This window comes from Kogia breviceps, chromosome 19 (genome assembly GCF_026419965.1).
Source record: "Kogia breviceps isolate mKogBre1 chromosome 19, mKogBre1 haplotype 1, whole genome shotgun sequence".
In the NCBI taxonomy this organism is placed as follows: domain Eukaryota; kingdom Metazoa; phylum Chordata; class Mammalia; order Artiodactyla; family Physeteridae; genus Kogia; species Kogia breviceps.
The window spans coordinates 14,314,238-14,341,268 of record NC_081328.1 but is presented as its reverse complement, the minus strand read 5'-3'; the positions used below and the strand labels follow the sequence as shown (position 1 = coordinate 14,341,268).

Below are 27,031 nucleotides of genomic sequence, written 5' to 3'. Positions count from 1 at the left end.
TTTTAGTGGAAACCGTAATGCTATGCTGTGGCCACATTTTCACAACACTTCGGCGGTGGGAGGGTGGTCCCTCTGCCTGGTTAGGCTGCAAGGCTATTTACCATTTTGTTCAGGGGAAACACAGCCCAGATTCAAGAGTCGAGACCAAGTCATGAGACTCACTGGAGTCAAACTCTGGCATCAGCCCCGACTGCTTCTAGGCAGCAGTGCCTTCACCCTAACAAAACCACCTAGAATGCGCCTACATGGAAAAACAAAGCAAAATATTGCACTCCACGGAGCTACAGCATGTGGCATCTCAGGAGGTTGGTCCTTGAATTCAGTTTACTAAGAGAGTAAACTGAATCTTTTTCCTGAGATCAGCTGAAGGTGGCTTTCACCACTAAAGGGGTAATAAAAATAATGTAGTGAAATTACTCATTTTATAACCAATTACCAAATTATTGTTGAAACAGCCAGTTCTTATTGATACAGGAAGATGTTCAAGACCTAGTACTGGGTAGACAGAGAAAGACAAATACTGTACGGTATCTCTTATACATGGAATCTAAAAATGCCAAACTCGGAGAAACAGAGTAGAGTGGTGGTTACCAGGGTGTGGGTGGGGTTGTTGAGGGAAATGGGGAGACGTTGGTCAAAGGGTACAAATTTCCAGTTATGAGATTATAAAGTTCTGGGGATTTAATGTACAGCATGGCAATTATAGCTAATAATACTGAATCATATACTTGAATGTTGCTAAGAGAGATCTTAAATAGTCTTACCACAAAAAAGAAACGGCAGTTATGTCAGGGGATGGAGGTGTTAGCTAATGCTACAGTGTTAATCAGTTTGCAATATGTAAATGTATGAAATCAATACACTGGACACCTTAAACTTATACAATGTCGTGCATCAATTGTATCGCAATAAAGCTAGGGGAAAAAAAGGAACAGTGGCAGTTAACTGCAGTGTAAGTGCTCAATAAACGCTGCCACAGTTTAAAAAAAAAAAAAAAAAAGACCTAATACTGGGTGAAGAAGTAAGGCTGAAGAACAGGTTTTGTGGAGGAAAAAAAAAAAAAAAATCCATCAATATATGTGATAAGAGTAAGACCTGGAGAAATAGGTAAGATAATGTCAACTGCTGTCTGTGGTTATTGAGTTTCTAAATGATTTCCCCCTTTGTAATATTCTGCAGTTCTGCAAAACATATATATATAAAATCAGATTAAAAGATCTTAAAAAAGGAAACAAGAGAGCTATTTCTGGGAAGCCACTTCATACCTCAAATGGGTTATATATATATCCCAATTCTACAGATTTGTCACGTGACCAGAATTACTGTTGAAGATTCAGTGAAACCAAGCACTGAAAAAAAAAAAAAAAAAAAAAAAAAAAAAAGCCCAGGGCTTCCCTGGTGGCGCAGTGGTTGAGAATCTGCCTGCCGATGCAGGGGACACGGGTTCGTATCCCGGTCTGGGAAGATCCCACGTGCCGCGGAGCGGCTGGGCCCGTGAGCCACGGCCGCTGAGCCTGCGCGTCCGGAGCCTGTGCTCCGCAACGGGAGAGGCCACAGCAGTGAGAGGCCCGCATACCGCAAAAAAAAAAAAAGCCCAAAGCAGCAGCAGGTACTTGTTTTAAGAGAATGGGCCAGGGACCTCCCATGCAGTTGAGTGGTTAAGACTCTGCACCTCCACTGCAGGGGGTGCGTTTTTTTGTTTGTTTGTTTGTTTGTTTTGCAGTACGCGGGCCTCTCACCGCTATGGCGTCTCCCGTCTCCGAACATGCAGGCGCAGAGCGGCCATGGCTCACGGGCCCAGCCGCTCCACGGCATGTGGGATCTTCCCGGACCGGAGCACGAACCCCGCGTCCCCTGCATCGCCAGGCGGACTCTCAACCACTGCGCCACCAGGGAAGCCCGGGGGTGCGGATTTGATCCCTGGTTGGGGAACTAAGATCCCACATGCCACGCGGCCAAAAAATAAAAAAGAGCCAAAAAATTTCTAAGAATTTCAGCTAGCACTACCCTGGGAGCAATCAGTATCCATTTTGATAAGGCAGCTGCATCTGGCCTTAGAAGATGTTGAGAAGTATTTATTAAAATCTGCACCTAACTGAGATCTAAAATAAGGGAACAGTATTTCCACCCTTTAGTTTAATGTCTTTAGTTTAGATTAAATGCCTAATCTTCCATGCTAATCTTAAATACTGGTACTTAATTTTTAAAAACTAGATGGATAGAGGTTTCAATTTTCAAATCCTATCACACACTTAAATTAGGTGAGAACTAGCTGCAGAGAAGGACATTTCACTGTGCCCTGGGGAGCATAAAGGAGGGAAAATCTGAGAAAGTCAATTAAGGACTCACCTTGCCAGCAAGATCCCCTGGTACTCTTCCAGCTGTCTCATGAAGCTGGGGTTGGGCTTGGTCACTGTTCGTCTTTCCTTCACGTAGTCATAGGCTCGGTCCAGATTCCAGCCATACTCCTTCATCGCGTAGGCAATCACAGTGGAGGCTGAGCGACTCACCCCCATTTTGCAGTGCACAAGGCATTTAGATCCGTGTTTCCTAGTTTGGGGGATTGAGGTAAGGAGGAAAACACAATAGTGAGTACACTTTAAAAGCTAGGTTCTCAATGTGTCCACGTCTCCTGTCTGGCCTTTCCATTTTCTTGCTTTGCAATTCACCCCACCTTAGTGCACTTGTGTGCACCTCTAATCAAATGTGTGGGGCAATGCTGGTGCCCTCAAACGATATTCAGTGTTAACATTAAGCCTCTCGAGTTCATTCAGCAAACATTTATCAGGCATTTACCATGTTTAAGACAATGTGCAAGGTCTGGGATGCAAAAATAAGTAACAGTTTTTCCCTAAAGGGTAGGACTCACTGGGAGAAGTAGACAATTAAAATTCAAAATGGTAATTGCAATGACAGTTGGTCACAGAGCACAGAAGGAAAATGTTCTATTTAGAGACTGGACCCCATTTTGTGTGTGGCTGGAGGCCAGTCCTCTCAGCCCCAGGGGCATGTTGACGGCTGGCATGCTATTGAATTACAGGTGTGGCAGTGATTCATCTAATTTACCCAAATGTTGTGAGTTGCTTCCAGTTCCAGTTCCAGTAAGAGTTCTGTCCCCGGAGGAAAGCACACACCAAATGAAACTAACTCTCCTCTTTACTCAGATGTAGCCCTGGATATTACTTTTCACAACACCACCACCCGTGTTCTGTCTAGGGACTGGCTATATAACCTGTGGAGCTGGATGGGACCATGTGATGTACCACATGGCTTTCTCAGCAAGGAGGGTGGAATGAATAATTAGCTGTTTTTGTGTTTTTTTATGGAGTGGAAGAAATAGAAAACAAAGTCACCATAAACCGACACTAACAAACAAACAAACAAAACTCCTCAGTCTTATGCCAGAGCTCATTACCTTGGATCTGAGCATTACTCAGCTATGCTAATTCTGCTAATAACACAGTGTCTGGCCCAGAGTAAGCCTTCCAATATTTGCTACATGTATGAACAAACTTATGGATCTCCTGATTAGATCTGTCAGTTCTAAGTAGGAACAACATTTTAAAATCTGGAAAAAAGAACAGTTACTCTTACCACTAGTGTACGTGGGCTGGAATCCTTCCCAAGTGGTTATTCCAATAAATTTTAAAATGCACATGTCAGCCTAACAGGGGAAATCTATTCATCCACTCACTCACTGTATTACAGGAGACAAGCTTCCTTCCAGAAGCTTTTAATCCTTCTGCTGGAGACAGACACACATGAATGAGTTAAGCACCAATGCAAGGAGGCATAAGGTTAAGTGCCAAAATGAGAGAGCCAGCCAGATAAGCTATGGGAATGGAGAGAATGGTCTGGAATAACTGAAACAGTCTCAAAAGAAAGGTAAAATTTTAGTGTCCTATGGTTGGTGCGCACATGTGTCTCTGTATGCTTAGGTGATCCCAAATGACTAGGGCATGTTTGTTTTGCTTCTGGCATCACTGAGTTTTCACTTAGACTACAGTTGGCAAGCCAAGTCTCAGTGACGCAGATGGAAGTTCAGACATGTGCTCTATATTTTCCCATCAAGCTCTGACAACTTCAATACATCGAATTTCAGGTCTATGCCTGCAGGCACGGAAGGTGCTCAAACTTGGACAAGCTTAAGAAAAATACAATTGTGAAATCCACTCCTATGAAAACATTTCTTCATTTTGAACTGGGCTTTTTCAGTGGATGGCTTCTAACTCAGGTAATGAAGGATCTGCAGTTAGTTCTCACCTAGCCCAATTTCACCTTTCAGGTTCATTGCCCACCCTACCCCCTCACTTCAAGTGCTAGATTGTCCAGATTAAGCCCAGCATCACATTAGGAATCCTAAACTCACCCACGTGTAGGTAGAGTGGCCCTGAAAGTGTGGAGTCCTAACCACTGGACCGCCAGGGCCCTGATTAGGGTGAAACACATGAGATTCCCAGGGTGCCACTTCAGGGGAGGCACTCACTCTGAGACGCTGACCTATACCTGCAGGACGTGGAGAGTGCGTGCCTCTCAGTGAATGTAATGTGGGCGCCTCACGCATCCCCCTCTAACCCCAGCCCTGCTGAAATCAAGTCTTTCTCTTCACTAGGACTGGGGGCCTCGCCTTGATCTCTAGCCTCTTTGGCTGTAATCCTGACAACTTGCCTAGTCTTTTCCAGTCCCCTTTCCTTAAGGAACCGGACTATTCCCATATACTTGATGGACTGAAATGAGACATGATCTTAGGTTCAAGTCCTGTCTCAACCACTAGTTAGTTGATATCTCTGAACTTCATCTCTGCAGTCTGTCCTCTTCTGTACAGAAGGAAGACAGCACATGCCTCTCTGGGTTTTGGAACGTACAGGAGAGAATATGTGTAAAGTACATGGCACGTAGGAAGCATGCCATGAGTGGCAGCAGCTTCAACAGTATAAAACAGTCTCTCGGGTACTGGTTAGACACTGAGAGAATGGGCTCAGAGCTGGAGCATGGGGATGCAGGACAACTAAGAGGAAGTCTTTCCTGACCATGAAGGTTCTTAAGTGAGGTGTGGTGTCATTCTTGCAGGAGGACTTTAAAAACAGAAGTGGGAATTCCCTGGTGGTCCAGTGGTTAGGACTCCACGCTTTCCCTGCTGAGGGCCTGGGTCTTCTCTCTCATCTGCCAGGGAGGCTCTGAGTGTCACCCCACATGCAGAGGGAATGTGGCCAACATGCTTACTGATGGTTTTTTCTACTGAAGGGATAAATAGGACTGGCAAAGAAATCCTCAGGGACTTAAAAAATCAGTGTTGATATATTAATACTAAACACTAAATTAATACTATGGAATTGTTTCACTAAAAGGACCAATTAATTTAAGGAAGATAACAACAGAAGGGCCAGAGAAAAATTTCACTATTTAGAGTAGCATAAAAGTAAAGTAAAAGAATGGGAAAAAATTTCCAAAGCGTACTGTTTCTCTCCTTGTCTTCAGAGAGCAGGATCAAGTGTTCCATCTGTCGGGAATAATTTCTATTCTATAACTTTCAAGTGTCCCCATTGGTAACTTAAGAATTCTTCCTTCTCTCATTCAGAATTTCTTCCTTCTCTCATTTCTATGTCTTTCACTGCAGCTTGAGTTTATTTTCTCTAATTTTGTGCTCAACGGAAATAGCACAAAACATGAGATCATCTTCCAGGTGCTTCATCTACTTAAAGCAAAAGTATTAAGTCACTAGTCATCTTTTTCCTAGTGTTAAGAGATCTCAGTCTCCTTTCTTTTCTTTACTTCCTTTCCTCTGAGTATCATCAGTAAGTTATCTACAGCTTTCAGACCCCAACCATGCGTGGTGCACAAGAGGGGTCAGAACGTGTGTGGGGGACCATTACTCACTTTGCTTTAGAGATGAATTTGTAAGTGTCATTCCAGTAAGCCAGGAGATCTGTTGCCTCTTCATCATATACCCGAATGTTGTGATACTCAAAGACTCCTGGGAAGAAGTTATCTATCTCTCGAGTGACATTCAAGATATATCGCACCCTGTGAGGAAACCAACGGAGAATATAAGCCCTACTACTCAGGCGAAATCCAATTCCCAGCATTGGAATTTTTCTTATTTAAAAATTGCTTACTCCTGGGCTTCCCTGGTGGCGCACTGGTTAAGAACCCGCCTGCCAGTGCAGGGGACATGGGCTCGAGACCTGGTCTGGGAAGATCCCGCATGCCGCGGAGCAACTAAGCCCATGCACCACAACTACTGAGCCTGTGCTCTAGAGCCCACAAGCCACAACTACTGAGCCCGAGTACCGCAACTACTTAAGCCCACGTGCCTAGAGCCTGTGCTCCACAACAAGAGAAGCCACCGCAATGAGAAGCCCACGCACCACAACCAAGAGTAGCCCCCGCTCACCGCAACTACAGAAAGCCCGAGCACAGCAACGAAGACCCAATGCAGCCAAAAATTAAAATAAATAAATAAAAACCAAACTTGTTTATTCCTGAGGCTGAAATTAAATACTAAAATATTAAAGAAAGCTAAACAAACAAACAAACAAACAAAAACAAACCCTAAGAGGCTATCCTTATTTAATACAGAAATTGTGTAACAGGGTCCTGGGCATACCTGGGTATCAGGGAGTTACTGAGAGAAAAGCTGTCTACCAAGTTCAACATCTATATTCCATTTTTAGTTTGTGTTTAGTTATACAATCTCATCTTTCAGAGTCTTTTGAAAATATGCCTTGCATTCTACTCCAAAGAATCAACTTGCGGCCCATGGTCTGATAATTTCTCTGCAGTCACTAAAATTACCAGCAACAAAATTTATTTTTTGGAAGTCATCTGTATTAAATCAGACTATTAACATGTACCTTAAGAAAAAAAAAATAGAAGGAAACAATCCCTCCTATCTTTCTAAATGCCAGGTTGTCAGCTTTTGCTCTATTACTCTCCTTAAACTACACGAAGGCAAGTGAGGCCAGGCTGGGAGGGTCAGAGGAAAGTTGGACTTAAAGCTCTCTTAACTCTCTGGGCTGCATTCCTGGCTGCTATGGCAGCAGATGTGTTTGACAGTTCTCCCAGGCTTGCAGAAAATGGTTTCTGTATCAAAAATTTCTTTTGCTATCTCTCTCACTGTGCAATCTCAATAAATGCTTCGGTTTAATCTGCCAAAGGATTACCTTTTCTCAGTGCTGCGTGGACTTAGACATCACTGTTGTCAACTCCAACAACACAGCACAGACTCACTCATTTCCCTCTAGAAGCTGCTTCCTTCTCAGAACCACACGTGGGGTTCTACAAACCCAATCACTGAAGTCAGAGAAATGACTACAAAAAGGGAAAGCCAAGCTAACCAATTCTGTGGTTAAGGTCAAGCAACCAACATTTTTCTGGGACATGGTTTGAATCTGTTTTAGCTTAGCATCAAAGTCCATCACTAGAAAGGATTTTTTCTTTTTAATTTAAAAAGCAAGCTGGGCTTCCCTGTCGGTCCAGTGGTTAAGACTCGGCACTTCCACTTGGCGCAGGGGGCGAGGGTTCGATTCCCTGGTTGGGGAACTAGGATCCCACATGCCGTGCAGTGCGGCCAAAAAAAAAAAAAAAAATTAAGAAAAAGCAAGCAACATGCACCTGTGGAAAACACTCCAGCAGTTCCCCAAAAGGTTACCACCATATGACCCCGTAAGTCCTCTCCTGGGCATAAACTGAAGAGAAATGGCAATATATGTCCACCCAAAGATTCATACATGAATGGTCATAAGAGTATTCATAATAGCCAAAAAGTGGAAACAACCCAAAGGCCCATCAAATGATGAATGGGCAAATAAAATGTGGTGTGTATACATATCTCCATATAATGGAATACTATTTGGCAATAAAAAAGGAATGAAGTACTAATACATGGTACAACATTGATAAACCTTGAAAATACAATGTTAAGTGAAATAAACCATGCTTAAAAGACCAAATATTGTATAATTTCATATAAATGAAATGTCCAGAATAGGCAAATCTATAGAGCAGGAAGTAGGCTAGTAGTTTCTAGGAGCTGAAGGGAGGAAGGGAAATGGGGGTGACTGCTAAAGGGTACAGGCTTCCTTTGGGTTGGAAAAAAATGTTCTGAATTGATTGTTGCACAGCTCTGTGAATATACTAAAAACCACTGAAGTACACATTTTAAAAGGGTGAATGATATATGTGAATTATATCTCAAAAACTGTCAGAAAAAAAAGGCAAGCACACTTTCTCTTATTTCATTTAAAATAAAAATGAACAACCTTCCCATCCCCAATCCCATACTTCAGTAATGGATTATAGCAGGACAGGGTTTCCCAGTCTTTTTCATTACAGAAGTCTAGTCAGCCACGACCAATTGGAAATGGCACTCCTTGAAACTTGTCATTCTTACACTTCATTGTAAGCTATTCCTTACAATGCTTTGTAAGGAATAGCATTTTACTTGGAGTTCTAAAGTCAGTGGATTGGGAGAAAATGGCCTTATTGTCAAAATTACGCTTGAAAAACCCCTTAAATCATCCACAGGGGGCAATATACATGTTTTGTGTACAGATCCCTGAACTATAATTCTTGATCCATTGAAGTTTTTTTAAAAAAATAAATTTATTTAATTTTTATTTATTTATTTTTGGCTGTGTTGGGTCTTCGTTGCTGCACACGGGCTTTCTCTAGTTGCGGCGAGCGGGGGATACTCTTCGTTGCGGTGCAAGGGCTTCTCATTGCAGTGGCTTCTCATTGCGGAGCATGGGCTCTAGGCGCGCGGGCTTCAGTAGTTGTGGCACGCGGGTTCAGCAGTTGTGGCTTGTGGGCTCTAGAGCGCAGGCTCGGTAGTTGAGGTGCACGGGCTTAGTTTAGTTGCTCCACGGCAGGTGGGATCTTCCCGGACCAGGGCTCGAACCCATGTCCCCTGCATTGGCAGGTGGATTCTTAACCACTGTGCCACCTGGGAAATCCTTCTTCATCCATTAAAGTTTAAGCACCAGCGAATTTAAGAAACAAGATCTAAGTAGATGTCTGAGCATCTAACCATACGTGTCTTTTTTCTGTGTTCTATAATTTAGCATTGTAAGTAGTAAATGAGATAAATAGGTCTCATCTCCAGCTGGGGATATAAGTCAAAAGTCAAAGTGCATATATGCATGAAGTGATTCTAATGCATTTGGCAGGCAGTGCTCTATCAAATCTCAGATTTCATATTAAACACTGTATCAGGTGCTAGTTTCCTGCAGGTCACATTCTGGCAATTTTTCTATCATTCCTTCACATTTACCGGGCACCCTTTTGATACAAGGCTCTGAGCTAGGTATGTTTCACACAAATCTAAGATATGGTCTCTGCTTTCAAGAACTTCTGATTCAATCCTTATCAACTTAAATTTTCCAAGTTCTATTTAATTTCATACCTTAATATTAAGTAACCAGATTTCCATCCCCCTGCCCAAGAACTCTTTGTATAATCCCTTGGCTTCCTTTCTTCTGAGGGAAAAGTAGGAAGTATGCATCTAATCATGTTAAAGGTAACCAGAATGCTGACTTGTAGCTGAGAAAACAGGCAGCCAGCAACCAGTCAAGGAGTCATCACTATCTCTTGAGTCTCAGTAGGTCTTATCTCTGTCCAAAATGAAGAGTTAGAATGGCCAATTTCCAGATATGATTTTCTCTTCTCTTATTGGAATGATCTGACCTCCTAAGGCCGAGTTCAATGAAAGATTTAGGCATTAGCTAACAAGTGAAAAGGGAAGAATGGCAGCTTTTTGCTTGCTGAATGTTCACTGTGGTCTCAGTTGCTTCAATCAAACTCATAATCGTGCCGCTTAGGAACACATTTCTTACTACAAGGTCAGTCTTCTTGTTCAATTTTACACTGTCTCTTTTATATTTATAACGTACTTAGTCTTCATGCACCTTACTATAAAAGGATAGGAATTGAGTCTTATTTTTCTTTGGATCCCTAGCATCTAGCACTGTGCTTGGCCTACAGAAGTTGCTCAATAAATGTTTAATAAAGACCTGTGAACCCAGCATATGCAGTTCTGTGTACTCTTACATAAAAATAGGAACCAAAGTCTAGAGAGACAGTAAAAAGATCAGTGGTTGCCAGGGGGTGGGGGTGGGGAATAAATGGATAGAGCACAGAGGATTTTTAGGACACTGAAAATACTCTGTATGATGCCATCGTGACGGACACATGGTCATTATACATTTGTCCAAAGCCATAGAACGTACAGCACTAAGAGTGAACTGTGACGTGAACTATGGACTTCAGATGATTACAAGGTGTCAATATAGGTTCATCAGTTGTAAAAAATGTACCTCTCTGGTGGGGATGTTGAGAATGGGGGAGACTATGCATGTGTGGGGCAGGGAGTATATGGGAACTCTCTGTACCTTCCCCTCAATTTCGCTGTGAACCTTAAACTGCTCTTAAAAAAAAAAAAAAGGGAGTCAATAACTAGATTTGGTTTTAAACAGCGTGAAAGGCTTGCGCATTTGTTTTTGACAGCCTTTCCACTGAAACAGTTGATCTTTCTTCGGAGGTGGGGGGATGAAACAGTGGGAGAATAGCTATTTTAATTTTTATTAAATTACACCCAGTAAGAATCAACTGGAAGCAACTCTTAAGCTTAAAGTTACTCACTGACACCTCTCTGACGGGAGAATGTAAAGATAAAACAGTGATTTCTGCGACATGGGGGTGTCAGCAATTGCTCTGTGTGCTTACCCTCGGTTCTGTAAATCCTCTAAGTTAGAGGCATTCCATTCTGAGCCCTGTGGAACCAAAAAGACAAGGTTAGAGAGTATTAGCCAATGAACCAAATACAATACTTGAAAAGGAGTCCTGTGAAGGAAGAAACAGAGTTTCTAAAAAGAAGGCCAATAACATCTTCCAAATTTCCTCTCTATGTGCCAGGTACTTTATATGCTATCATATCCCGTTTCCACAAATGATAGAGTATGAAAGTTACCTTCAGTTTTTAGAGAAATGAAAACCAACCCTTATAGAAGTTAGATAATATTTGCTCAAGATCACATTGCTGGAAAGGATTCTTTGACCATTCTCCAATCTAAGTTAAATGTCATCTGTCACTCTTGTTTATAGTAGTCTATTTTATCAATAGCATGCGTCACTATTTTTACTTGTATATTTATTTATGTGCTTATTTACTACCTTTCTCCTCCACTATAATACAAGTTTCTCGAGGGCGGCAACCAGGTCTCTTGTTCTCTAAGGAAACTCCTGCACAGTGCCTGGCACCTCACAGGTATTCTTACATGAACAAAGTGGCATTATTATGAATTAAAACTGGATTTCATTTTAAAACCCACACTTTTTCTAGTATATTATGTTGCATCTAAGAAGTTGGGGTGGTACGGTGTGTGTGTATATCTGTAAGGGGAGAGAGTGAAATAGTCAAACAAATGAGGGAAACATGATGTGCAAAATTTAAAGGAAAATGTTTCTATAGATTATCTGCAAGATACATCACTTGTTAATATTTTGCCATATTTGCTTTCTTGCTCTCCTTCCCTTTCTTTCGATATACATCATACTTTTTTTTACCTGAACCATTTAAGTAACTTGAGCATCATGACACTTCAATACTTGATCATGTATCATTTAAGAACAAGAATATTCTCCTATATAATTCCATTTTTGCAACCAAGAAAGATAACATTAATAATAACCTAATACATCATCTATATTTGAATTCTAAAAATTGCCCTCAAAATGTCCTTTATATTCATTCAATCAAGAATCATACTGTGGGGCTTCCCTGGTGGCGCAGTGGTTGAGAGTCCGCCTGCCGATGCAGGGGACACGGGTTCGTGCCTTGGTCCGGGAGGATCCCACATGCCGCGGAGCGGCTGGGCCCGTGGGCCATGGCCGCTGAGCCTGCGCATCCGGAGCCTGCGCTCCGCAACGGGAGAGGCCACAACAGTGAGAGGCCCGCGTACCACAAAAAAAAAAAAAAAGAATCATACTGTGCATTTAGTTGCCATGTCTTTAATCTAGAACAGTCCACCCCTGTGCCTTTACTTATTTTGTCTTTCATGATACTGACATTTTTGTAGACTACAGGTCTGTAATACTGGAGAGCTCCCCACAACCTGGATTTATCTGATTGTTCCCTGATGATTAGATTCAGGTCAAACATTCCTGGCAAGAATATGACAAGGGAGGGCTTCCCCTGGCGGTGCAGTGGTTAAGAATCCACCTGCCCATTGTTGTGTTAGTTAACCTGCTGATTCTGATACATCTGTGACTGGGAAAGAAATTTTTATATATGCAATGCTGAAATGGATTAAAGCCTGCATATGCTTGAGAGATGTGTTCACGTTACTGCATTGAGCTACCACGTATGGTGTAGAACTTAAATGTTAAACATTTATTACTCCTATTAAGATGTTATATGTTTAAATGTTGAAATCTGAAGAGTTGATTTCTTTTTTAAAATTACACATATTCTAAATTAAAGGAAAAAAAAAAAAAAAAAAGAATCCGCCTGCCATTGCAGGGGACATGGGTTCAAGCCCTGGTCTGGGAAGATCCCACATGCCGCGGAGCAACTAAGCCCGTGCACCACAACTACTGAGCCTGCGCTCTAGAGCCTGTGTGCCACGACTGCTGAAGCCCATGTGCCCTAGAGCCCGTGCTCCGTAACAAGAGAAGCCACCACAATGAGAAGCCCCGTGCACCACAACGAAGAGTAGCCCCCGCTCGCCGCAACTAGAAAAAGCCCGTGCACAGCAACAAAGACCCAGCACAGCCAAAAATAAATAAATAAAATAAATAAATTTATATAAAAAAAGAATATTACAAGGGAGATATTGTGTACTTCGTACTGCATCAAATCACGAGGCACATAATGTCAGTTTGTCCCATTATTTGTCAGGCTGAGTTTGAATTCTTGGTAGATACCTTTGTGTCTGCCACATCCCACTATTGTAAAGGTTCCTTTGAAATTAATTAGTAGTCTATAGTAATCTTTGAAGCCGTATGAAAGCCAAAATAATCTTTTTGCCCTATGATTTCAGCATCAATTGCCGATCTTGCCCAAATGAATTATTCTACTGGAGGCTACAAAACGGTAATTTTCGAATTCCATCATTACTTCTGCAAGTTAGCTGGCATTCTTCTTTAAGAGTCTCACCTAATCAATCATCACACCCTTTATTGAAGTGTCACTGTGGACTCTTGAATTCTTTTTGTATTTAGAACGTTATAATCCATTACCATCTTTTTTTTTTGGACAAGCAGATTGTCCGGAATTTGGCCAGTGGGAATTTCTTCAAACAGGTTCCTTTTGATATGATTCCATTAGTCTTTGAGTGCATTCGTGCTTTGTGGTACAAAAAGTTGTTCGGGATTCACTTTGTGAGTAGAATCAGCCAGTTCCCCCAGAAGCCCTGGTTTCTTTTAGTGAAGAATGATATTTTGTAACCAAGATCTGGGCATTAATTAGGTATGCTCCTAACTACTGGGTGTCATTGTTTCTAAAACTTTTCAGTGGTCAGATCTAGGAAATATTTCTAAAAAAATACTGGGTTTATATTTTTACCTTCAACTGAAATTAATTCAACACCACAAGGTTCTTCCTTTCTTTCTTGCCTCTCCCACAATGTTTAAATCTCCTTACTCCATGGTGAGAACTTTGGTTCCCAACAACTCATTTACTCTACTTACAAAATAGTTTTAACATTATTACACCAATACCAAAACCAATAACAAAAGTATTAAGTTCAAATTTTCTTTGCATTTCTTTTTTTTTCCTTATTATATCCCACTAAGGGGTACAATTAGAGTATTATGCTTAAGTTATTTGAATTAATTTCTTTCTGTAAGGTTATCAGTTTGATATATATTTGGGTTCATTTGCTCCTGTTTATATTCAATTTTAGGGTGTGTTTTCTCTTCCATGTTTTCCATTTTTTTGAATATACAAGACTTTTATAATATTGAAAGTCAAAAGTTTATTAAAAAGTAAACTTGAAGTCTCACTCCCACCCCCATCTCCTCAATCCCCATGGGTAACCGTTTTTATTAGTTTGTGGCTTATTCTACCTATGTTGTATTTTGAAAAAAATATAAGCAAATATATACTTACCACTTCTGACTTACACAAAAGTACTTTACTACATACGCTTTTTTTGTTCTTTGCTTTCGTCACTTTACAATATAACCTCAGACCCACTCCACATCACAGTGCCACTTTCCCCATAGCCTTGCCAACAAAAGGTGTGGTTAAGCTTTTGAAGCGTTTCCAAACTGATAGGCGTGAAATGTTATCTCAGTGTAATTTTAATTTTCATTTCTGTTTAGTGTAAAAGTGAGCAACTCTTCAGTGTTTCAGGTCCATTTTCTATCTTTGAGCTATCTGTTCATGTCTTTTGAAAAGGCAAACATTTAAAAATAAGAATTTATCTATTTCAGAATAATGCATTAAGTGGAATTTAGCTTTAGAAGACTCAGGTTCAAGTCCCAACTCCCCCTCTGACTGGGGGACCTTGGGCAAATTGCTTAACCTCTCGGTCTTCACTTTCCTTATCTGTAAAATGAAACACTCCTTCCACCCTAGTCCTAGGAATCTAATGGATCGCTTCCCCTCAAACTAAAAATATAAAGTTTCTCCCCATTCCTTTTGCCGTGTAAGAATACAAAGAGAAGCCTGTGACCTGGAAGAGGGCCCTCACCCGACCAGGCAGGCACACTGGTCTCAAGACTTCCAGCCTCTCCTGAACTGTAATAAGTTTCTATTGTTTATAAGCCAACACCTCCCGCCCTCCCCTCACATTTCTTCCATATTAAAATGGAAAACCCTCTCTCCATCCTACATCCTCCTCTGGACACTGTCCTCTTCCTTTTCCTTTCATGGCCAAGATTCATAGAAATACAATCTAATTCTCGCTTTCTAAAATTCCTCATTTCCCATGTATCTCAACCCACAGCACTGTGGCTTCCGCCCTCATCACTCTTGCTAATGACCTCTTCTAATTGTCTAATCCAGAGGTCACCTTTGTAACCTTATTCCACTGGCCTTCTACGAGTATCTATCTTGATATGGTCATCACTCCCTCCTTATGGAATTAGATCAGACTGCACAAATATCTAGCCTCATGCCTGGCATAACAAAGAGGATCAACAAATGCTTGTTGAATAAATCATCGAATGAGACAAGTAAATGAAGCACTCTGAAAATTGTCAAGTGTTATGTAAGCACTATCTTCGTATTACAAGTGATCTGTAATTTGGCCATCGAACTGGGAGATCTCAAGGATGCTGTGCTGAAGTACATTTAGGAAAACTGTAAGTGATGGATGACTGATCTTTTCTACAGACCAGGGCTCACCTGACTTGCTTTAAAAAAAAATATTAAGAGGTTCTGAAGACTGCGCTCAAACTTAGAAAACTGGCTCCCATACCAAAGAAAAAGGCAAGAATTATTTAAAAAATAAAAAAAAAAAAAAAAAGGACTTTCAAGGAGACAGAAGCCAAGCAATAAGGGTTGAGTGGCTAAATTGGAGCCAGGGAAGTGTGACCACCTCACTCCTTAATTTAGAAATCTAAATCCTCTGCTGAATTCTGTACAGCTAGATGGAAATAACCCTGATGTGATGGTAAAAGTCCATGGTTTTCTCATCTACCTGTCCAGAGAAACTTTTAAACTGACAATCTGAAATGACACATATCCAGAAACAAAATAAATTAAACGCATCAGCTACTGACTCAGTGAAGCCCATATAAAGTGACTTGGGCTCTGCTTAGGGCTGTTTCAGGTTCAACAGAAAGAACTGGAATCAACATGGTGTAATTACTTTTCTGTCCGCAATACAAATGCCATGCATATAAGCCCCCTTGGGTCCTCAACAGACTCAATCACTTTTTTTTTCCTCCATGCTTCTCAGGCAGTGACATAATTCCATGGGGTTTTTTGATAAGTTCTATGTAATTATGCAAAGCATATTTTAATTGTATGGAAGTATAAAATGAAATCTTGAAACTATACTGTAATACATTAAAAAAAATTTATTTATTTTTGGCTGCGTTGGGTCTTTGTTGCTGCACGCGGGGTTTCTCTAGTTGCGGCACGCGGGGTTTCTCTAGTTGCGGCAAGTGGGGGTTACTCTTCGTTGCAGTGTGCGGGCTTCTCATTGCAGTGGATTCTCGTTGCGGAGCATGGGCTCTAGGCACGTGGGCTTCAGTAGTTGCGGCACGCAGGCTCCATAGTTGTGGCACACCGGTTTAGGTGCTCCGTGGCATGTGGGATCTTCCCAGACCAGGGATTGAACCCATGTCCCCTGCATTGGCAGGCAGATTCCTAACCACTGTGCCACCAGGAAAGTCCTGCTCCTACAGTTTTTTTTTTTTTTTTGCTGTACGTGGGCCTCTCACTGTTGTGGCCTCTCCCGTTGTGGAGCACAGGCTCCGGATGCGCAGGCTCAGTGGCCATGGTTCATGGGCCCAGCCGCTCCACGGTATGTGGGATCTTCCTGGACCAGGTAACAAACCCGTATCCCCTGCATCGGCAGGCGGACTCTCAACCACTGCGCCACCAGGGAAGCCCCCTACAGTTTTTTTTTTTTTTTTTTTTTTTTGCGGTATGCGGGCCTCTCACTGTTGTGGCCTCTCCCGTTGTGGAGCACAGGCTCCGGACGCGCAGGCCCAGCGGCCATGGCTCACGGGCTCAGTTGCTCCGCGGCATGTGGGATCTTCCCGGACCAGGGCACGAACCCGTGTCTCCTGCATCGGCAGGCGGATTCTCAACCACTGCGCCACCAGGGAAGCACCCCCCTACAGTTTTAAAATAAGTTCACTTCCACCTTTCACTCTGGTTCACCTACACTGTACTCTGGCCCAAAGACTGAAGTGACTGATTTCTTTTAAAATGTTATCCTTAGTACATGCACCCCAGTGTTCACTACAGCACTGTTTACAATAGCCAAGACATGGAAGCAACCTAAATGTCCATCAACAGAGGAATGGATAAAGAAGATGTAGTTCATATATACAATGGAATATTATTCAGCCATTAAAAGGATGAAATAATGCCATCTGCAGCAACATGGATGGGCCTAGAGACTGTCATACTGAGTGAAGTAAGTCAGAAAGAGAAAAAGAAATATATGATACCCTAACTTATAGGTGGAATCTAAAAAGAAATGATACAAATGAACTCATTTACAAAATAGAAACAGACTCATAGACTTAGAGAACGAACTTATGGTTACCAGGGGGGAAAGGACAGTTAGGGAGTTTGGGATCAATATGTATGCACTGCTATATTTAAGATGGATACCCAACAAGGATCTACTGTATAGCACAGGGGCCTAACTCTGCTCAAAGTTATGTAGGAGTCTGGGGGAGAATGGATTCATGTATACGTATGGCTGAGTTGCTTTGCTGTGCACCTGAAACTATCACAACATTGTTAATCGGCTATACTCCACCCCCACCTCCCCCCAAAAAGGGAAGAATTCTGTAAGTTCCAAATTGGGATGAAAACTAAAATTGCCTGAAGTAAAAAAAAAAAAAAAAGTTATCCTTAGGAAATAACCTTGTTGGGGTCCAAAAGTTCCAAGCAAAATAGAAGAGGAGAGCACATTTATGGCAAAGAAGGACGACTGTACTGGGGGTTCTGCAAAGATCATACAACTCGACATAATCTTCAAGGATTGGTATCCCTGTCCAAATCTTTTTCATACCATACCTACAGCCTCAATGCTGTGAGTCACTTTACTGTGGCAGCCAGGCACAGGATCGATAACTTTTTCTTCTAAAAAGTTTATGCTACACATCTCCAGTTGAGGGGCAAAAATCATGAATATGAGACTTAATTTTTCTTTGAAACCAAAACTCTACTTTAAAAGGATCTGTAATGTCAAACCTTGAAAAAGATAACAATCAGCCGTAAAATTCTGACTTCTTTCCCATTCACAAACAACATTACTGGTTGCCTGTCCAATATTACTGTGTTTCCCTAATTTAACTAAGAATGCTGCCTGCCTTTCTGCAAAGGCTCTCTGTTCACATCTAGCATTTTCTCAGCCAAATCGGACAGCCTCCAGGAGAGCTGTTGATACGAGATTTGGTTGGCAAAGGCTTCCAGCTCAGAGAAGTAGTACACTCTTAAGTGTGTGGAAGAACTGCTTTTTCTGGAAATACCCTGGCTTCCAACCAATCAATCCTGGTTTCTCGCTGCAGATTTTCTTTAAACTACACTCTATACTTTTCTTCTCCATATCAGCTGGACACCTTTCCAAATAAACATCTCTGTGCAGTGCACTACTAAGCCGAGCATTCTTCCAAAGGGAGGGGAGGAATCCTGCTGCATCCCTTCACACAATCTGCTTGCGCTCCAGGCATGGCAGCTACGCACACGATGAAATGACTTTGCAGAAAATTAACAACACCACTTACAGTTTGGATAAAACCTCTTTTTCTGTGTCAACTGCTGGGAAAGCCAGCAGAGCAAAGACTCACTGGAGAAGAGACAGGAGTTTGGACACAGGATATGGTGATACAAACAAAGGGAAGAAGCCATCATGGAAGAAATACAATGAGATGTTTAGACAGCCTGTTCATGCACTTATTTTGCTGGATAAGAGTTAAATTTCAGGATTCTCCAGTTTGAAAGTTTTTTTCCCAGATAAGAAAAATATTCACAATGCAAAGAACATGTCCATTCTCGAGAAAACAGAATTATATCTGAAGCTGAATACATTTTCCTTTTTTCAAAAATATGTACACAGATACATATTAAAAAAGAACTAGAAGGCAATATTATATAATGAAAGATAATAGTGCTTATCTCTCTTGGTGTTGATTAAATGTCATTTATTGTCTTCTGAAGTTGTCTAAATTTTCTGTAACGAACATGAATTATTTTTGTAATAAGAGAAAAACCCAAGACAGAAGACTACACCAATAATCATGAATGTAAAATGTAAAAATGTAGCTACAAGGTTCCAAATGTTTTAAAAGTCCAATAGTCTTTGTTATAAGTAGTATTCTGTGGGGCTTCCCTGGTGGCGCAGTGGGTGGGAATCTGCCTGCCAATGCAGGGGACATGGGTTCGATCCCTGGCCGGGGAAGATTCCCACATGCCGCAGAGCAACTAAGCCCGTGTGCCACAACTACTGAGCCTGTGCTCTGCAACAAGAGAAGCCACGACAATGAGAAGCCCGCGCACCACTCTCTGCAACTAGAGAAAGCCTGCGCACAGAACAAAGACCCAACACAGCCCAAAATAAAAACAAATAAATAAATAAATTAATTTTTTTAAAAAAAGTAGTTTTCTGCTCTGTTCAGACATATCAGATCTTAGACCCATTTGGCAGATTTAAACGAGTGACCTCAAAAAGGATCATTCTTTTTGGATACACTGTATAAAACTACTCTGGACTGGTCTGCTTTGTGGCTCTATTATGTAGGACAGATGAGATCTTTAACAGCCCATGGGGAAGAAAGGCCTGATCTGTAGCATTTGCCAATTTCCTTGGTGTAAATTTTCCCACCACAGTCAATTGATGTCACTGAGGAGTTGGGAAGAGATGAGCAGAAGCACACCATTACATAACATTTCCACCATACAATAGACGTAAATGACCTTAAGAGCACAGATAAATGTAAAATGTAGTAAAATATAGGAAGTGATGAGGTTTGAGTATTTTATGACCTTTGTTTTTAATGTAAGTTACATTTTATCTAAATATAATAAAATTTGATAATGGCCCCTGCCCCCATGAGTTGGTATGGACTAGCCCCAGCACACCCCTTTAAAGTGGCCCTAAGACTTACCAAGAACACATGCTCAAATATCTGTGTAGGGCTATCCATCTGACCAAGGATCACTATCATTTCATTATCTATAAATTCCTTGAATTCTCGCAAGTTGCACACCATTTGCATTTCCAATTCAGTTCGTATCTGAAACAGAGATGACATTTTGTACTAATCTCTGAAAAGTCCCTCTGGACTTTCAATCACTCACCATTTCTAGCCCCACTCCTATTATTATTCTACCTCTAGCCTTGCAACAATGGGGACTCAAGGTCTCTTACCTCTTTGGATGTGATATTCTCCAAATCCTTCTGCATCATAATCTCCCTTAATTTGGTTTTAATTAGCCTTTCTGTTCGCTCACGTTCAGTTGGTCTGAGAAGAGAGAAATGGTGATTTTTCTTAGGCAGGAATTTGACCAAGTTAATGAATGTGTCATCTGATTATGTTTCCAAACTGGCAGGCCTTCCCTTTGTTACCCTTAAATATATATTCTGGAAGCATGGGAAAAAGAAAATTATACTTTAACAAGTTTCTTTTCAGAATGTACAGAATATAAACATGTAGAAATTATTACTTGAAGAGACTGTACATGTCTAAAAGCCCATAAATATATTCACGTATACAGATCCAAGAAGGAGTAAAAGACAAATAGGTTATGCTGAGTGTAATACTTTAATGGAGGACCATTTCCCATCGAGTACCCCTGAGTACCACTTGCTGAGCTAGAATACCAAGCTGGGAAGACCAGTGGTGTGACCTACTATGGAACTGGGTCTTCTGTAGCTTAAAAATGCCACCCAATGCTGACCATTTCTTGCTACGGTTCTAGAAAAATGCGAAAGAGAGAAGAGTGGTTTCTGCCTTCTTCAATGAAGCAAATTCTCTTCCAAAATGGATTTTAAGGATTAGCTACCTAGAGTACTCCATCCAAAATATTTTCTTTTTCACAAAAGCTCTCACCAATATCTCTGTGAAATTATTATCCCCATTTTACAGATAAAGGAAATAAACAGCTAAAAGGTTAAATGACATGCCAACCATCACTTTCACTGGCAGGAGACCCAGAACTCTCCGTCCAGCCTAACACTCTACCTGCAAGATTATGTTGCTTCCCTTAGTCTTCTGACTCTCTTAAAAACAAAAATTTCCCTTGGAACTTTACTATGAAATCAAACTAGGAAGCTGATTCTCCAATTACTGGAAAGATATTGGTTCAACATAACTAGATGCTTCTCTCTAAAAGCATTATTTCATATTATGCAGAATTTGAGTGAGGCTAACAGAGAGCACTTTCTGTCTCATCTTTCCCTACTTGAGAAAGGTATCTGCCCTGTACTTCCTTATTTGGAGATGGAAATGGACTAAGCCTTCAGGCATCCTGCCTGCCCTTGCTGCCTACGGCCTTATCACTGGCTGCAAAAATAGCTTCAGTATAATCTCCAAAGATGGATGCTCTGACCCCGCAACCTTGGGGCTCCCCACCACTTGGACTCTTAGTTTCTCACAAACCCTGCAGAGTATAGCTAACGCCTCTGCCGTTTCCCTGTCAATCGGCCAAAGCATCCCTGTCTTGACTAGGATTAACATTCTTAATGCTTAATTAACATTCTTAATGCTCCCCACCATTTTTCCTAGACATAGCTAATGGTAGAAAGTTATACATTTCAGTCTTCTACTAAAAATATATATTGGTAAAAAACAAATTTTAGCGCCTGTGTGCATCGGTTCGATTCCCTAGTTTAGCAGACTTTCTCCCAATCCTTTCTCACTTGTTGGGCCAGAGTGGTTTGGGAGCATACATACCTGGGTTTTAATCCCAGCCCTGCTACTTACTAGTGGTATGACCTTGAACAAATACCTTTCCTCTGCTGAACCTCTGTTTCCTTTTCTATAAAAGGCGAACAGTAATACTATCTGCCTCACGAGGTTTTTACGAGAATTAAATGAGATACCATGTATGAAGCGCTTGGCATAACATCTGACGTACACTGGAGGCACCATACACCTATGTTCCCTGCTCTACCTTCCTTGGATTTCAAAATATAAACTTTATTCACAGTAGAGCACTTAAGTCAATTTTGGCATACATTCTCCTCTGTATCCTCAGCATTATTTTTTAGGCTTTTCTAGTCAACTTAGGGAAGAAGAGGGAATGGAAAAGGCATTACAACACAAACATACTTTCTCCCTTGATTTCACTAGAGAAAAATCTGTAAAATACATATATACACAAAGAAAATAAAAATCACTGAAAATCCCCCTGTCATTAGCAATACTCTCACCTATAGCTCTCAGTCTCTTTTTCTATAGACAGACATTTGTTTATTAAATATATCTTAAATTGTGGTTATATTGTACCTAGTAAGAATTAACATTTAATGAGCCTTTACCATGTGCCAGGGACTACATTTTACATTATTATTATTATTATTTTTGCTCAGGGATATAGAGAGATTATGGGCAATTACATTTTCTTTCCTTTTTGTGCTGTAATTTCCAAATCTTCTCTAATAAAATCAGGAAAAATGAAAAGTCTGATTCAAAATGTCCATTTATGAACCAGATGAGACATCCATTTCTCCAATACCCATCAACCAGTCATAAAGCATGAAATCAGTAACACTGCCCACAATTCTGAAAGCGATACATACTATCCTTATCTTTTTAGTTACTGTGGAATCTTATTTATTTGTTTATTTATTTATTTATTTATGGCTGTGCTGGGTCTTCGTTGCTGTGCGCAGGCCTTCTCTAGTTGCCGTGATTGGGGGCTACTGTTCGTTGAAGTGCACGGGCTTCTCACTGCGGTGGCTTTTCATGGGCTCTAGATGCGCGGGCTTCAGTAGTTGTGGCTCGCAGGCTCTAGAGCGCAGGCTCAGTAGCCATGGCACGTGGGATCTTCCCGGACCAAGGTTTGAACCCATGTCCCCTGCACTGGCAGACATATTCCGAACTGCTGCGCCACCAGTGAAGCCCCAGTTACTGTGCAATCTTGAAAGGACTAGAGCTACTAGAACTAACTGGTCCTCGTACCAATAATACCCTATACAAAAAAGCTTTCACTGTTTTTTTTTGACTGTTCCATTCACACAATTCTTGGAAATTTCACCTTTTCTAGTAAAAAGGATTTATTATCTAAATTAAGCCTTTGAAAAAAGAATCATGAATTGTTTTGGTATCACTTTAGGAATCTGAAGGTGAAGGTTTGTAAGACCATTTAGCAAGTAACTACTCTTCTCTCCCAGATGTAGAACACCTTAGAAGTGCAGAAAGATCAATTCAGAGCAAAATAAACATTCTGATTAATTTCCAAAGCAGGAACTAAGTGTGAAAAAATTTCCAAAATAGTCACATAAGTTTCAACACAGACCTAAAAAGGAAATAAACATCAGCTCCACCTTAGGCTATCCAATTTGCAGTACAGCAGGGAGATTTAATAAAAATGTTACAGATCTAACAAGGCAAATGTGGGGCTGAGTTAAGACAGAAATTACTATATTTTTAAAAATTTGAACAGAAATCAGTTAAAAATTAGCACAACAACATAGGTATTCTAAATTGACTGGAAACATCTTGTTTTCTTAAGTATTAGCAACATCCCTCTAAAAGCTTCTCTATGTCATTAATTTCCTAAGGAAATGCTTCTTTTAAGATAATGGAGGGGTTTCCCTGGTGGCCCAGTGGTTGGGAGTCCGCCTGCCGACGCAGGGGACACGGGTTCGTGCCCTGGTCCGGGAAGATCCCAAATGCCGCGGAGTGGCTGGGCCCGTGAGCCGTGGCCGCTGAGCCTGCGCGTCCAGAGCCTGTGCCCTGTGACGGGAGAGGCCACAACAGTGAGAGGCCCGCGTACCACAAAAAAAAAAAAAAGATAATGGAAAGTCAGACTTCAGCCTAACTCCTTTAAACTCAAATTTCAAATTAGTGGAATCTGAATTAATGTTATTTTATGGTATTGCAGTTCTTAACTATGGGGACTCCACTGTGCCCAGGAGTGAAACTCTTCAGGCCTTTGCACACAACAGAAAAGACAGGTTTCTTTGCGTGGCAGATGTGTAGTGCAGACAATGACTAATATCACTGGTAAGGTTAATTCCCTAAGAGGAGAGATTAGGGAGGAACATGCTGGTTCTGACCCCCGAGAATGCAACAGAGAGGACTTCCATGATCCTCGGCAAGATGACTTACATGTCTGTGAAAAGAGCTGGAGAGTCAGGCCGGTGGGACTGCACATCCTGCATAGCATTCCATTCATTGACTGAGGATTGATCTGAGTTGATATGGCTCTCATAATAACTCACCCAGGTGAGAAACAGGCTGCCAGGGTAGTAGTTATGCATTCTGGCGACTTCACAAGCCTTGTGTAGACTCTGTAATGCAGACCTGAAAGATATGCTGGGAAATGAACACTGGAGAACTGTGGGGATACCAAAAGGCCAATAATCCACGTGCTCCCCAAACTCTTCCAATTTTTAAATCCTATAGAGTTGGGCCTCTGGAGAATCTATTCCTTGGAATTCAAGAATCTCTGATTCTGATCATACTACGTTATCTCTTCATGGCAATCAACTAGATATTTCTTGCTGAAAGATATGATGCATTATTAAGGGAGCGGGTAGAGGGGAGCAGGAGAACTGACAAGCTACCAGTGAAAAATAGGTCTGAGTACCTATGGAGCTCACAATCCTGTAGTTGGAACCACGCTGTGGCTACTGTCACTGGAGAACTAAAGATCTACTTCATTTACTACACAAACATTTGTTTCTCTTGGCACAGAGTCACGTTAGAACATGTATTCCCTATGACTCTTAGAGGTTCCACAAAGATCACATAGACATGTTCCTAAGCCTTGAGGACAAGTCCTTTAATGTCCAGGATGTACTGATCTAATGACATCTGTCATTCTTGCTACCTTAGTCTCCTAGTCTTTTTAAACCATTTATTCATACACTTGAGCTACTTTCTAAGAACAGCTCTGGTTATACTGAGACTAATTAAATCTCTGACTCTGAACTCAGGAACTCAAGAAGGGTAAACAAAACTGAAAAGAACCTTTTTGGTTATATACTTGGGAAAACTAAAGCCAGAAATGCTAGGAAGAGTTATACAAGAGCAGGCATCTTTCTACGTTTTTGTTTACTGATTTGTCTCAAGTGCCTAAAAGAATGCCTTCTTTCAAAAAAAAAAAAGAAAAAAAAAGAATGCCTTCTAGTTCAAAGTTGGAGCAAGTTAAAATTTGTTGAATGAAATGTCTTATTAGCTATAAACTAATGTCTCTCTTCTAAGGGAAAAGGATAGTATGCGAGAACTCTGTGGCCAATCTATACCCATCTTTTTCTTAAAAATGTCTTTTTATTTTTTTTTTTCTTTCATAACAAATGTGATCATGCTCATTTTAGGAAATTTAGGGACCTCAGGTAAACGGCAGAAATATCCTGTAATCTGACTGCCCAGAAATAACCACTGTTGGTCTCTGCAGAGATCTAAAATAAAGATGATCATATTCTGCCCACCATTTAACTTGTTCTTTTATTATACACCTTGTCATCAGCATCTTTCCAGGTCAATAAATATTCTTCAACTAGGTAATTTTTAATGGTTGCATAATATTTAGAAACATGGATGTACCATAACTTAACTGATTCCTATTAGTTTAGCCATTTAAATTGCTTTCCATTTTTTGCTACTATTAGAACACTGACAAACATTCTTATAGTTAAGAATTTGCACACACCCTTAATTATTACCTTAGGATAAATTCTTAGAAGCAGAATTACTATGTCAAAGGGCATACAAAATGATATAGCAAGCTGGCAAGTCATTCTACAGAAAGGTTGTTCCAGTTTATTTTCCCACAAGTAAGTCTATGACAATGCCGTCCTTGAGTCCTTGTCAACCCCGTAAAATGTAAATTAAAAAATAAAATCACGACCAATTTCATGAGAAAAACATGCCAGTGCATTTTTAGTAGGGAAACAGATTTTCCCGTAAGAACAAAGTTGCAGAATCTTTTAAAATGCCTCCTTTTACTTAAAGTAAGCCAAATTATCAGAATTCTCAGCAAATTTCAGCTTCTTACACAGATTCAAAGGTAAAAGCCAGCTTAGTGCAATGTACAGGATATTCGATGCATGTTTTCTTCATCCAGGAAACACATGCTTCAAAAGCATATGCCACAAATGTCTGGTGCAAGTGTCCTAAACACACTCAAGGCATAACCAGCTCATACTTCAGCTGCATACAGGACAGCGAGGCTGCAGTAACTATTTTCCTGTGAAGGAAACACCTGGTCTGAATGCTGCCTTTGATCCATACATCATCTTTTTCTTTTCTGTTTTTTTTTTTTGGTGACAGTTCACTACTCCTCATGTGGTACACCAAAAAAAAGTTTATTCTGCAATAAGCCAACAGAGCTAGGACTAGTGAATCTAATTTAGAACATCAAAGCTTGAATTACTTGAATCCTCAAGAATTAAGACTGCTTTGTACTCCTCCCCAAAATATAACTGAAAACACTGCATTTATGGGACTTAGGGCTTAGGGGTTTTACCCGGTATAGGTCAGTTGCTTTTAATGGACCCTTAGTCAAAAGAGGTCATAAGTTTTCTATGAGAAATTTATCTGTGAAATATGCCCTAAATCTAAAAATTGGTCTAAACACATAACCTGAAACTCTGTCCTACCTCAATTACTGCATGAAATAAGATTTAATTGTTCAGCTGACTCTCTTTTAGGACCGCACCCACTTCAAGCCTATCAATCCTGTTATTCAGGGGTAAGTTATCTCCCTGGAGTCTTTTTCAGGCTCCTTTATTTCTTGTTCGGCTTGCATTCTGCCCATTCTACTCCTGATGGGGACTTCCACTATCGAACAGGCAACTGAATGAGGAACTGAAATTCAAATCGCTGACTGGGGGATGACTCTGAATCCGAGTCACATCATTCCCTGCTTATACGGGATCATTTTTCTAGATAATCTAGAACAAGAGAGTAAGAATCTATTCTGTCTAAATGTAAGAGATACTCTCAGGCCAGTTATATAACCTCTCCAAACTTTGGCTTTCTCACCCATAATAAGGAGCTAAAAATATTATTTTTGGGGAGTTGGTGTGACGATTAGATGTATTCCATGTAAAGCACTATGCTCAATGCCTGACATATATAGTAAGTAACCCCAAAGTGTCAGTACACCAGCTGATGGTTATTAACAACTACAATGTTTTTTCTAGGCCTTATTTGCATTATGTAAATA

At 40.8% G+C, this 27,031-nt stretch overlaps 1 protein-coding gene across 11 annotated transcripts in view; it reads right to left on the bottom strand.

Moving 5' to 3' along the window:
* SSH2 (slingshot protein phosphatase 2) overlaps positions 1-27,031 on the bottom strand; it is a 242,957-nt gene that overhangs the window by 17,797 nt on the left and 198,129 nt on the right. For all 11 annotated transcript variants that reach the window (XM_059046270.2, XM_059046277.2, XM_059046274.2 and 8 more), the window contains 6 exons: positions 23,968-24,162; positions 20,061-20,154; positions 19,798-19,926; positions 10,723-10,769; positions 5,878-6,024; positions 2,350-2,550 (listed from right to left, as the gene is read on the bottom strand). In XM_059046270.2, coding sequence (XP_058902253.1) covers positions 2,350-2,550; positions 5,878-6,024; positions 10,723-10,769; positions 19,798-19,926; positions 20,061-20,154; positions 23,968-24,162 — 813 coding nt within the window. The remainder of the gene's footprint in view (positions 1-2,349; positions 2,551-5,877; positions 6,025-10,722; positions 10,770-19,797; positions 19,927-20,060; positions 20,155-23,967; positions 24,163-27,031) is intronic.